Consider the following 14,118-nt stretch of genomic DNA (forward strand, 5'->3'; position numbering starts at 1 on the left):
AAAGAATAAACTACAAGTAGGCTACATGTTTCAGTAAATTTTTACATGATTTAAGGTGCACTCAGTTACAGACGTGGGAAAAGCAAAGGCAGGTCTTGGAATAAAGAAATATTTAATAAATTACAATTAGGACAGTTGTATACTATTTTATTTTTGGGTGCTTTCATGGTAAATCACATAGAATACAGCACATAACTTTCAAATATTTTTTATAAAAATGTAATGTATAAACAGCTGAAATATTCAACACTGACAAGACTATGTAAAATATTTTAAATGTACTTTCACTGGCTATTAAAAACACATTTACTTTTCTTTTTTGCTTCATGTAAACATCCCGCTTAAAATGTTTAGGCCTATGCCTTATGTAGCTCCGCCCCTTTTCAGCACTAGGTTCGTTGTCTGTATTTCGTTTTGCATTTCCACAGCTTGAATGTAGGTTCGTACAAACGTGTAAATGAACCTTAGCGATGCTATCCACCTAATTTTTCAACACGCGAGTAAAGTTTGTATGTTTGTATATAGTATGTATATATACGTTTGTATAGTCTTTGGCCATAGGCGCGTGGTTTGACGCTGCTTGAATCAGTGAGTTGATTAACCGTGTCTGTAAGTGAATGATTTTTCAAAACGGATAATTTCGCTAAAAACTAATAAGAAGTAAATAATGTTTATATTTTATGAAGGAAACGTAAGCTTGTGTTTGCCAGTTTAAATCATATCGCCACAATGCTAGGCTGTTGTGCGTGGTTGCCAAGGTGTAGCTCTGCGGTTGCTATGGTGTTGTACAGTAAGTGGTTGTTAAGTAGTTCTGGGTGGTTACTATTCAAAAGAGACCATCCTTAAATCAGATTGAATCTCTAGGTGGTCTAAATACCTCTTTATAGACTGTTTCAACGGCAACAACATAAACAAACGTTACTGCGCATGCGCGCTTTTGTGGACCTAACTTAACTTCCGGTAGACTTCCAAATAGAATCAATATCAACAGCCAAGTCCCTCTAGAGTAGATATTTTTTGATAACAAACAAAATATGTTTGCTGCGTGGATCAGGCGGACTTAATGAAAATGCAAATTCATTCTTTGCCAGCAGGAGATGTTTTAAAGCATAGACATAAAGCGCGAGAAATAGAGGTTTCCCCAGTAACAGTTGTAAACAAAGCAGAGCTCGTACGCTCACACGCTGCTTTATCAGGCACATGCAAGTCTTCCTTCAGAAATACAGCGATATAAAAACACCTGTGCCTCGTTTTGATATTTAAACATATATGTAAGGAATTATTATTATTAAACGTGCAGTACATAACGTTACTCATGTTTATTCAACGAAGCCTTTTTGAAAATCGATCAGTTTTAAAATTGTGCTGAGTCTCCAAAAATAAATAAATGTATGGGAAACACATCCCGCAGCACAACCACCTGAGCCCAACTTCAGTCTACTCATCACCTTGACTTTAACTGCGTTTGTAGAAGGCAACGCAGCCAGACCGATATACACAACACAGACCGGAAGTTAACTTAGGTCCAGGCGCGTGCGCCCGATGAAACCATCTATACTCTGTAAAAATTATTTTATTGATTTTTGAAGTGTATTTCATAAGAAAACACCATCTTTCTGCTTAAAAAAAGTCAGTGTTACTTGCAGTTTCTTTGTATTTATATGAAAACAATTAGCAATTTCTGAGTGAAACTGTTTCACTACCAAAATGTTAGTGAAAAAAGAAAAAAAAGCTAACAATCATTGGTTAAGACTATAGGATTTATGTGGTCATTTTATAAAAATCTATTATTATAGGGGTGGTGTTGGCGCAGTGGATAAGACACATGCCTTTGGTGTGAGAGACCCGGGTTTGAATCCACTGTGAGACACCAATGTGTCCCTGAGCGAGACACTTAACCCCTAGTTGCTCCAGAGGCATGCGACCTCTGACATATATAGCAATTGTAAGTCGCTTTGGATAAAAGCCAGCTAAATGTTATGTAATTTTATAATTGAATGGTGGTTCAATTAGGAAAATATGTTGGGTACATTAGACTGATGCCCTGATTTTATGATTTTAAATGTTAAAAAACAGCATCCCTTTCAAAACAAGAATCTCATTCTGGAAAGGAAAAAATCAACATCCAATTTATCCTGCATCAGAATGTTAACACATGCATAATATATGTGAAAAAATGTTTCAGAGGTAAATACAGCAGTTGCTTACATGCTTGTAATCTCTGCATGCATCTCTGAAGGAGATCTTGACCTTCATACAGTGTCCTGCGATTGACAGGCAACATAAAGTCAAGCCCAGCTAATTAGATTAAGAAACATAGATCCGTGCAGGCAGTGGATGTGACAGGAATATTGATCAATCTGCTATGCATGCCTGCGAGATACACTGCATTCAGGGCTTCTATAAAGCACAGAATTGGCCACTTGAAAAGCTTGGAGTTAGATGCAATTAGTCAGGTGTGAATGTATGTGTATACTGATTGTGGGAATGCATAAAAATAGCATGTAAATGATTCATGTAAATGATATATCATTGAGGTTGCACAGAAAGGGTTCTGATCTCTGACAGATGTCTATTAGAATATGCTGGGGACACTTTCACATTAAATATGAAGCACTTTATGTAAGCTGTTCTGATAAGAGCATCAGCTAAATGCTTTAAATATAAAGGTAAATACATTCAGATAAATGTATAATTTAAAGAGCGCAGTAGTTACTGTTTATGATGTAATCAAGCTGCCATACATATATTTTTTTGATCTTTAAATGACAGTTTAAAGACACAGCAAAAATTATGTTGCATTTAACATGTGGTTCAGTTTTTCATTGAACTTACACTATTAGAAAATAATGTGAGAATCATATTTACGAGCAAAACAGCTGTAGATATTTCAAATTCTCAGAGAGACACTTTATAATAAACCTACTTAATAATATCTTTAACAAACATTATTAATTGTACTTGCTAAGGCACCGTTTTTATCGCTGATAATTCTTACTAAACAATGTACATTGAAAGTGTTAGAAATGTCATCAATCTTTGATTAATTTACTGAATAAAATGAAATATTGATGCACTTTTTGTGCACATGGATTTGCAGCTTTGGAAGTTACCCGAAATCTGTCAATCAGATATGTTACAGCATAATATATTATCAAGTCAGAAATCAAAAGCAAACATAAAACCATTATAACAGAGAAAAAAAGAAAGTGCAGCTTTTAAGCATGTAATTCAGCCCTGGTGTGTAATTGATGGAAAGTAGTCAGTAATAGCCATGAAGAACTTTTACATGAAATGACTGGAATGTTTGCTTTCCGCTCTGATCAAAAGCCAATTAAGTGATGCCCACTTTGTATAAATTGTTGTAAAGGGCATCATGCATCTGCCTGACAACTAATCATTATGTTTCCAATCTGAATTAAGCTGTGCTACTCCGTTGTCCAGGGCTAGGATGCATCAAAACTGCTTTCAAACCTGTCACACCAAATTTTGAAATCATATTTATATATATATATATATATATATATATATATGTGTGTGTGTGTGTGTGTGTGTGTGTGTGTCAGAAGAGATGGCTAATGGAGAAAAATGCTTTTTTTTGAATGATGTTTAGTGTACACTGTAAAATTCTATATGTGTGTATATATATATATATATATATATATACATATATATATATATATATATATATATATATATATATATATATATATATATATATATATATATACAGAGAGAGAAGGAGAGAGAGAAAGAGAGAGAGAGAGAGAGAGAGAGAGAGATTGTAAATAAATCTAATTTTCTAGAAGTACTTTTCTCCAGGAAATTCCATTTATTATTTTTAAATTTCACATTTAATTCAATGCGTTGCTTGTCAGTTCTGAAAAGTGACCAGTAAATTCCACTACCAATTATTTTCTATATTTCTAATTTTCAATGTAATTACAAAATCTCCCAGCAGGGTCCAGCGGGCCAAACTTACTTTAAAAACCTTAACCCGCTCTGGTCACTGGCTGTCAATGGCAAGTAGCAAATCACAATTCACAGCTGTGACATGCTAAATGGTGCTAAATGCATGAAATAGTATTTAATTTAAGGCATTGTCATTCTTTTCAGCACAAAGAAGGATCTTATGTAGATTAGGCTCATTATCGTGTCTCATTCACAGAACTCTACGCTGTTTGTCTGGCACAATTAGCATCATACTGTTGCCCACAGAAAGCAGGCGGTAAATTAAATGTAATGTTTATGTTTTCTATTGATCATGGCAGCAGTAATTCATCAAAATGATGGAGAAGAGGGTGATTTTAAATTTTATTTTTACCATTTTAAAGAGCCGAGTGACTCAGAACTGACTGGCAACATCAGATGTGCAAAGTGCATTCAGCACATAAATTACTTTATATTTTCTTTATTTTTTTCATTTAGCAAAGAGAGCAATGATAAAATTAGAGATACAGTTAGAATCTACACACCGCAGCAATATAATCACCATTGGCTAGGTTTTTTTTTTTTACTTGCCAATAGTGTTGGGTGTAATCCATTAGTAAGTATTTAATTACTGTAATTTAATTACTTTTCTCTTGAAAATGGGATTACTTTTTTTCTGTAATTTATTTACAATTACTTTTGATGTAATTGTATTAAATACGTTATAGAAAATTCATGTTTTTAATAAAACCTAGAGAGTTTTTAATAAAACCTAGAAAGAGTAATTGGAACAGTAATCTAATAACAGTGGTGAAGATGCAGTTAGTAGCTATTTATTATTTTTATTTATAGTCACTTACCTAACACTGCTTGCTATATATGATGTGTGTGTGTAATATGGTCTGGAAGACTAACAACTACACTTAACAAACAAAATGTAATCATGTTTACTCAAACTGGTTTAAAAATATATCAGTACCGAACTTATTCTTAGCCTCAAACACTTGTAAGCGAAATCTAACACTTTATTAGAAAATAGCTAACAACACACATTATTTATTTGCATATGTGAGTGATTTACTTGCAATGTAGAGGGTTGATTTAAAACCTATTTTTAGCTAAATCAGATTTAAGTGTGAGGGAAAGCGTACACATGAAAGGAGTTCCATTTGCAGGAGAAACTGGGTTGAAAGGTGATGGAGCACGGTTGTGTGTGCAGTAATGCGATGTTGCCGCAGTCCACACGTCCTCTTTTTAGATGGTACACACTCACACAGCAGACATGTAGTCGAGCTGTCAGACACACACAGCGGGCAAAGCCCCTGAGGGTTGCAGCCCTGGAGTGGAGCTCTCATCCTCAGTGCATTCTAATAAGCTCTCGGCAGCCTGGCTCTCTGCAAACCAAGGTTAATCTAGGTGTCAACACCTGTCGCCGGAATTGTATATTGCTCTGGGGTGACGTGAGCAAGCACCACGAGTATGTACAGCTTCCCAACGTGACTCTTCCTTTGTTCCGGATTTCCATATTTGGATCAGTCACTGGATTGATTCAAAGAAAATTCTTTCGTTCCCTTCTTTTTTTATTTACCAGTTCAAAAATTGGAGTCAGAGTTATGCTGAATAAATGTAACACTTGATAATGGTGCAACTGCGTGCAATAATTCATAATATTCTGTCATTACTTATCTAGAGATAGTGTTTCTAAACAGGGTCGCTCTCTTGGGAGCAATTTTTTACCTGCCAAACGTAGCATTTAATATGACCGTAATATGTGTCGGGTGGTTACTTCTGGCAACGTTGTGCTTTACGTTGTTAACACTTGTCGCTATGCAATTGTGTTATCATTGCAGGGTTGAAGTGCAGACTTTTAGTTTTCATTACCTTTGATATGTCGCTCTGCTTTTAGCAATTTGTTTAGAAAAAAAAAAAAGCTGACAATTTACTCTCCTTCAGGCCATCCATGATGTAGGTTTTGGACTTTGTTTCTTCATCGGAACATATTTTGCTCACCAGTGAATCCTCTGCAGTGAATTGGTGCTGTCAGAATAAACAGCATTAATTTCCCAGGTTAAAATCGTAAGGGCCTCATTTATAAAGTGTGCGTACGCTCAGATTTGATCTTAGAGTGTGCGTACGCTTAAATCCACGCCAAATGCTCGTAAATTTGTAAAAACTGCCTTTGATGTGGAAAAGTGCTTAGCATCACATCATATTCTGAGCAAACATACCTTTTTTTCCTGTCAGAGTACTGCAGGTTTTTGGAAATGTAAGCTGTTCTTGCAGCTCGCTGTTCTAAATTAAAGGATTTGGATGACGACTGGTGATCTTTTATATGTTAATGACATCAATTAGGAGTCGTTTGAAACAATTCCATTGTGCTCAAGTTCAAGATCATTTGCGATTCATAGATTTCTCATCTGAAAGAGAGGCGTACGTGTGTTTTCTGTGCGTACATTGATTCTATGAATCACACATACGCATATTTCAGAGATGATCGTAAGACCAAATTTAGGATGGTTTCTGCACAACATTTTATAAATGAGGCATCGAGTCCCCAAGTTTTTAGCTCATCTATTTTATATATGTGCTCTTTTTTCCCATTGTAATGTCCTCATAGTTACTTTTTAACATGTGAAAGAGGATTTTTATTAAGACACAGCAAATGACATCCAAAAAGGACCATTTAGGACCATTAAGAGTCAGACTAAGCTAAAATGTATTTTGGCACTTTACTATCATTAGCTATACAGTAGAACTCAGGGATAAATAAAACACAAAGTGGTACAATTTACCCCACTGTCTGCTTGCCCAATATGAGAAACTCACTCAGACGAGATTAGATTTTTTTGGTCTAGAAAAGCTCTTAAACTCCCTCAAGGGTTATATGATTTTCATCACATTATATTACTGTTTTAGCTAAAGAGGACAATCAGTTGGAGAAAATGGAGAATGAGTGCAGGCTTTCTAGATTTTTGAAGTGAGCTGGAAAAGTGGTTAAATAGCTTAAGGCAATAAAGGCAATAGTTTTGGTAATTTGGCAGTGGTGTCATTTTTTTATTTATTACTTTTATTTGAAGTTCATTTCAGTTTAATCTTAATATATTGTATGCATCTAAACTGGCTCAATACCTCTCATGATTCCATGAATAATAATCTAGAGTGTTCTAATAAAGCAGAATAATATCTCAGATTGTATTGCAGTGCACATTTGTGTTGCATTTATGAAGGCAATAGGGAATGTGGGTTTAGTTCTCAGTCTGTGCACCCTTAAGGGATTTAATACTGATACTGAAACAGCTGGGTTTCACAGTGTTTCCTGAAAATCCCCCTTCATTATGATAACACCATTGACAGAGAACATCTTCATCTGCCTGAAGCAATCACATAGACATGAGTGGCTCATATATACAGAGTCCCATTCAGGGGTAGAGTATCAAATGCTATCACTTTAAAAGTCATACGGTCATCATGTGTGATAGAGAAATTATACAGTGGACAGAGTAATCTCTAGCTGTCCGTACAGTAGCTGAGAGAGCAAAATGTGCTGCAAATTAAAAAAAAAAAAATACACCTGCAAATTAAGAAAACAACTTCATCAATTTGACAACACATGCGCTGCACATGCTCGTAACACAACCAAATAACGAAGTGCACTGCAAATAGAAAAAAATACCTGCAAATTAAGAAAACAACTTCATCAATTTGACAACACACGGTTGCTAATGCTCTCAACACAACCAAATAAAGAAACGCAATGCAAATAGAAAAAAAAACATCTGCAAATTAAGAAAACAACTTCATCAATTAGACAACAAATGCACTGAAAATACTCACAACACAACCAAACAAAGCAACAAATAAAATTATTTATTTGTTTGCATTGTGAGCATTTGCAGCATCTGCTGTCAAACTGATGAAGATGTTTTCTTGATTTGCTGGTGCTTTGTATTTGCATGTGTTTTCTGAAGTTGCAGCGCATTGAGCTCTCTCGGCCACCGTATGTCCAGTCGAAACGGTGATGCTCAAATTATTACAGAACCCGGAAATCCTTTTTACAGACTAAACTACAAGGCTTTTCTTCATCTCCCTTATTTGTACTTTGGCATGCTAATACAATATACAGTACAATACTATATACAGTCATGGCCAAAAATATCGGCACCCTTGGTAAATATGATCAAAGTAGGCTGTGAAAATTGGAGGGCAGACTTGATGTGGTGCATGACTAGCCGTTCAAAGCACTTCATGAGGATGGGGGTAAGTGCAACAGGACAGTAGTCATTGAAGCAGGATGGAGATGGCTTCTTCGGAACTGGAATGATGGTGGTAGTTTTGAAACATGTGGGACAGCTTCATCCACCAGGCTGTCAGGAAGCTGAACTCCCTCCCGAACTTGCCACCCCTCCCCTCTTCTGCCCCAGGCACCACTGAACTATGAACCCCCTTATTGTTTAGTTGTATCTAAATTTTATATTTGATCTAGATTTTTTAGGCTTTAATGTTAATGTTATCTGTATGCACCGGGGTCTGAGAGTAACGCAATTTCGATTATCTGTATTTATGTACTGTACATGTGGAAATTGACAATAAAGCAGACTTGAACTTAAACAAGATGTCCAGGACCTCCAGCAGAAATATAGGCCCACAACATAAAAAATACGGCAGTATATTTCATTGTACACATGGGGTACTTTTTTTTCCTCTGTGTTCACCAAACCCATCTTGAGTGTTTGCTGCTAAAAAGCTAATTTTTAAGTTTCATCTGATCATAGAAGCCAGTCCCATTTGAAGTTTTCTTGAAACCCTTCTAAACAACATGTGGTGATGTAGGTTCTGTTTGAATATTTTTTTAAAGGTTTTCTGAACTAGAGACTCATCTATTTTCTGCAATTCTCCGGCTGTGGTCCTTGGAGAGTCTTTAGCTACTTAAACTCTCCTTCTCACCACACATTAGGAGGATATAGACACATGTCCTCTTCCAGGCAGTTTTGTAACATTTTCTGTTGGTTGGAAATTCTTAATTATTGCCCTGATGGTGGAAATGGGAATTTTCACTGCTATAGCTCTTTTCTTAAAGCCACTTAACCAATTTGTGGAGCTCAATTATTTTTTGCTGCACATCAGAAATATATTATTTGGTTTTTCTCATTGTGATGGATGATTAAGGGAATTTGGGCTTTGTTTTCCCTCCTCTTTATATTTCTGTGCAACAGGAAGCCAGAGCTGGATGATTTCATGTTTATAATCACGCTGGAGTGCTCAAATTTGTGAATATGAATGGGAATATACTTCAGAGATTTTTTATTCATAAGAATTTCTAGGGGTGCCAATAATTGTGTCCAACGAGTATTTGAGAAAAACATTTTTTTCATAATGATATTTCCGCCCATTTTAAATTTTTATTATCCAATGAAAGGATACATTTTTGTGAATTTTTTAAATAAAAGACCAAAAGGATTAACAATGCAGATACATTTTCACATCCTTCTTTGATCATATTTACCAAGGGTGCCAATATTTTTGGCCACGACTGTATATAGTATATATAATAATTATAGAATTCTGGTTAATTGTGTTTAAAACGTGCTTAATCATTGTAAAAATATATATTCAAAATGCAAAATATCTTATTAGACCTATAAACAGGCTTACCTTTTTTTTTTAGAAAAACAAAAAAGCTAATTTGTAACTTGTAATTTTTTAGTGGAATATGACCTGGATATGTTTCTTAGAGTAGCCGCATTGCACATGTTAAATTGCTCAGATTGCTAATAGGTATCAAAAGTGTCGACACATATAAAGCATAATGAAATGTGGTAATTGCGTAATCTGTAACATTTACAGCATACAGTTTTTCCATCACAGGCGTATGAGCATATTTTACATTTAATGGTTTAATGATGTGATTATGGTTAATTGTTAAGCCTGACAACCATGCAGCCATTGCATATGGCTTCAGTTTGCACATGAATAAACTAAATGCCCTGCTGAATACATGACATGATTTGCCCATTTACATATTTAAAACTGACTGTTTTATAACAAGGAATTATATTGCTGAATATCTTTCAAAGAAACGGCCACATTAAAATATGTTAGGACCCAAATGCTTTTTCCTTAGTTAATTTCTTGCTAGCCAGCAAGCCACTACAGTCTATGGCACTGATGTTAAAATGCTTTTGGTGGCCACAAATTATTAGATTTCACTCTGCATAGCCTCAAGAGCAAAAGATAGGGCATATCCAGCCGTCACAATTAAATTCATGACAGCCAGAGTCAAAACTAGCTAGGTTATGCTACCCATTACCAACAATGGACAGCCTAAACGCAACGGACAGGAAAGACTTGATTTGACAAGGTTCTGATATTTATTTAATACTTAATCTAAACATACATTTTAATATGTCATTTGCAAATGTGGTACTGCAAAGAGGCAAGAGAATCTGTTGACATCAAAAAGATTTGGTGTCGTATCGACAAACATCTCAGAGAAACGGCCCCTGGGATAACATAGAACTGTTTAGCTACAGACAACAACATGAAATCATTAACTTTAGATGCAATGGCATTGATATTTATCAAACGCTATGAAGATTGCGAAACATCAATTCAAACAGCTGTCATTTTAGGATCTCAGTGACTTTGAACCTACAGTTTAGTTCTAGTTTGACCACATTCAGATTTGGTAATCAGAAAAGTCTTGCAGCATGGTTACAGACTAGACTCAGCCATGATGCATTGCCCTCCGACAATATTAGAGACCCTGTATTATTAATGAGCCGCCAAGTGCTCATTTTAAGATACTATATGATATTTATGTTCTCTCCTGGCTGACCCTTTCTAAAGAGTGTCGAAAAAGAAATTAAAACACATTAAAAAAATAAAAATAAGTTAACAGGCTGACATGAATATAAATTTACACTATATAGCCTACAATCACGTACAATGAAAATATATCAATGCTTTAGTATTCTAAAGATTCCAAGTTGAAAGAAGAAAATCATAAGAGAAAAGGATGCTGACCGCAGCATCTGCAAAATAATCGAAACCTAATAAGACTTTCTTCACAAAATCCCAGCTGTTAAAGCAGAGCAGAACCAAAGAGTATCCGTCTTGATAAAATAATATATCAACAGCACTAAACATGACAGGCACCCATACTTTACCTTCAAAATGAAAGAAAATAAATAAAAAATATATATTCATATATGTGTGTATATATGCTTATAAAATAAAACACTGAAAATCATAATTTCTCAAACACAGTGCCTTTCACATTCTGCTTTCGCCATCACTTTTTAGGAAATTTTTTTGTCTTTGTAGAATAATTCTGTACACTATATACTGTAAACAAAATGTAAAAGTTTGCTTTTAAATATTTTTTTTTAAAACTTTTTTCTGTATACCCAGTGTATCGAAAAAAAGTGTTGCAGGCACTTAAAGTCCATCTCCGACGTGTTGGTGTTTTTACAGTGGAGCTCCGACGTGGGGAAAAGGGCTTGTTTGGTTATTCCTGGATTGTGTTGGATTCTGGTGAGAGCCGTCGCATCAGTCTCAGCCGAGGATGTCCAAGTAGACAGGCTTGGCTTTTCCCAGAGTGTAAAGGACTTTCTGAATGTCTTTGATGTTCAGTCTTTGTTGCGGTTCTCTTTGCCAGCAGCCTAACATGAGGTCGTACACCTCCTTAGGACACAGGCGAGGCCTGTCTAGAACCCGACCTTGGGTAATGCATTCAATGACCTAAAAAAAAGAGAGAGACTGAAATGAGCAAATGTGTGCAATTGATTTAGAGGTGGTGTGTTTACTTTTTCATGCTATTTCAGTCAAATAGAACTCATGTTGCACACTGTGACTTTTTTGGTTTGAGCATCAATCTGATACAGCAACGTTGGTTGAAACAATGTTGGGATTTTGACTCTCTATTTGTCCCGTTCCCATAATTTACTCACACTAAACTCCCAATTGATTTGTATTAGCATTCTAATCTATAATATTAGGCATTAAAAATACTTAGCACACATACTACCATTCAATTGTTTGGAGACTGTAAAAAAAGTTTGAAATGTTTTTGAAAGAAGCTGCATTTTTTTTCTGATCAAACATGAGAGTACAATTTTGAAATATTATTGCAGTTTTAAATAAATGCTTTCTAATTTAATATATTTCAAAATGTAATTAAATTCTGTAATGAAATCTGATCTTTATTGCAGGTTCAGTCAGTGTCGCATACTGATAAGGTGCTAAAGAAACGTTTATTTTTAGTGATGAAGACAGTTGTGCTGCTTAAAATTTTAATGGAAACCAGGATGAATTTTTCCCAGGAAAATTTAATGCATCCTTGCTAAATAAAAGTATGTTAAAATCTTACAGAACCCAAACTTTTGAATGGTAATGCATTGTTTAAAATTATTTTTAATTAGACTGATCTTTTTTTTTTTTTACTTTTTTTTTATTCTTTAAATAATACAAAATATTTAAAAATAAGAGGTATATAATAGTTAAATATATAAAAAATATATTTATTTTTAAATATAACACATTGGGCAAGATACAACTATTTGGAAATCTGGAATTTGAGGGTGCAAAAATAATAATAAAAAAATAATAATAATTAAAAATATTGCTACAAATATACCCATGCTACTTATGACTGGTTTTTGTTCTTCAAGGTCACATACTGTATATAGAGAGACTATAAGAGCCTGAATATGAATATGAGCTTTACATAATGTAAAACAAGACTGACAAATTCACGAGAAACGGATATATAATTCAGACTTTGGACCTATTCTAACTTTTTTAACAGCCCTCGTGTCAGTTAACGAGATATGATTTCTTAAAATACTTTCTAGGTAGACATCTCACAAGGTTTTCCAGGCGAGCTGTGTGTGTGTGGTGAGATGTGAGCTTCTAACCTGATCTCCGACAGCATTAATCCCTGCCTGTATAGAGAGCAGACTCGCGTTCTAAACATGACATATTTAAATTGATGTTCTACCAATGGTTTTGACAACATTTACCTCATTATTGGATAACTGAAACCATGGCTGTTTCCCATAGGTGAAGATCTCCCACATAATGACTCCGAAGCTCCATACATCGCTCTCAGTGGAGAACTTCCTGTACATGATGCTCTCCGGAGGCATCCAGCGTATGGGCAGCATGGTTTGACCTCCCACCTACGAGAAAGATTACACATCAAGCAATGCTCACAAACATCTTACGTGGTATGGATGACATTTAGCTCTTTTTCTAAACAAGCGAAGAGCTTAGTCTATTAGTTTAGATCTGAGTGTTTATCAAAAGCTCTTTTGGCGAACTAAAAAGTTTTGATCTTGCTTGGCATTCTAGAAATTCTGAATATATAATAATGAGATATACTTTCAGCTTTTGCAGACCCTGATAAACTAAGACACTTGTTGCAGAAGTTGTGAATTGCGCAATCAGTGTCCTCTGGGAGTTTTCAGAGGCTGACTTTGAACAAAAAACAGCATCACATATTTTCTATGAAAAAAAAAAAGTTTAAACTGTTTTGGAGCTGCACTTCATCACAAAAATAAAACCATGGATTCTGATTAGCTATAATGCAAGATTATGTACCCTGTCAATTATAGAACACTTTAGTGTGTTAAAGGAGAGATCATACAATATGTGCTTTCTGAAGTCATTTTTATTACCGGTTGTTGTGTGTAGTTTCAGTAAGTTCAAGCAGAGTGCTCACTGTTGAGGAGGAAAGAGACACTGTTGTGTGTGAGGCAGTGCATTAGTGCAATGAACTGTGCTGCAGTAGCGTGATGAACAGACCCTACCGAGGGCATGAAAGAGCACGTACACCAACTAGAATGAATACTGTAAATATATACAACCGTTCAAATATTTGGGGTCAGTAATAAAAAATAAAAAAACGTAATACTTCAATTTATTAAGGCTGCATTAAATTAATCAAAAATGACACTAAAGACTTTTAAATTGTTACATAAAAAATAATAAATAATAAATATTCTTTCACATTTTTTATTCATCAGAGTGTTCTGGAAAAAAAATTTCGCCATTACCAGAAAATATAAAGCAGCACATATTTATATATCAATAAATATATAAATATGTACAGTATGTAAATTTAATAAAAATAAATATTTCTTGAGGAGCAAATCAGCATTTGGAATGTTTCTGAAGTATCAACACCAC

General features: G+C 34.9%; 1 protein-coding gene and 1 long non-coding RNA gene across 2 annotated transcripts in view; one reads left to right on the forward strand and one right to left on the reverse strand.

Moving 5' to 3' along the window:
* The first annotated feature begins 374 nt into the window (after positions 1 to 374).
* LOC132117567 (uncharacterized) overlaps positions 375 to 14,118 on the forward strand; it is a 63,174-nt gene continuing 49,430 nt past the window's right edge. The window contains exons 1-2 of the long non-coding RNA XR_009425768.1: positions 375 to 435; positions 12,991 to 13,157. This is a non-coding gene — a long non-coding RNA (uncharacterized LOC132117567). The remainder of the gene's footprint in view (positions 436 to 12,990; positions 13,158 to 14,118) is intronic.
* ntrk3b (neurotrophic tyrosine kinase, receptor, type 3b) overlaps positions 10,286 to 14,118 on the reverse strand; it is a 126,600-nt gene continuing 122,767 nt past the window's right edge. Inside the window, exons 16-17 of the mRNA XM_059526929.1 lie at positions 12,951 to 13,109; positions 10,286 to 11,670 (exon numbers count right to left, since the gene is read on the reverse strand). Of these exons, the coding sequence (XP_059382912.1) occupies positions 11,485 to 11,670; positions 12,951 to 13,109 (345 nt within the window). The 3' untranslated portion in view covers positions 10,286 to 11,484. The remainder of the gene's footprint in view (positions 11,671 to 12,950; positions 13,110 to 14,118) is intronic.

The sequence above is a fragment of the Carassius carassius genome, chromosome 3, assembly GCF_963082965.1.
Source record: "Carassius carassius chromosome 3, fCarCar2.1, whole genome shotgun sequence".
In the NCBI taxonomy this organism is placed as follows: domain Eukaryota; kingdom Metazoa; phylum Chordata; class Actinopteri; order Cypriniformes; family Cyprinidae; genus Carassius; species Carassius carassius.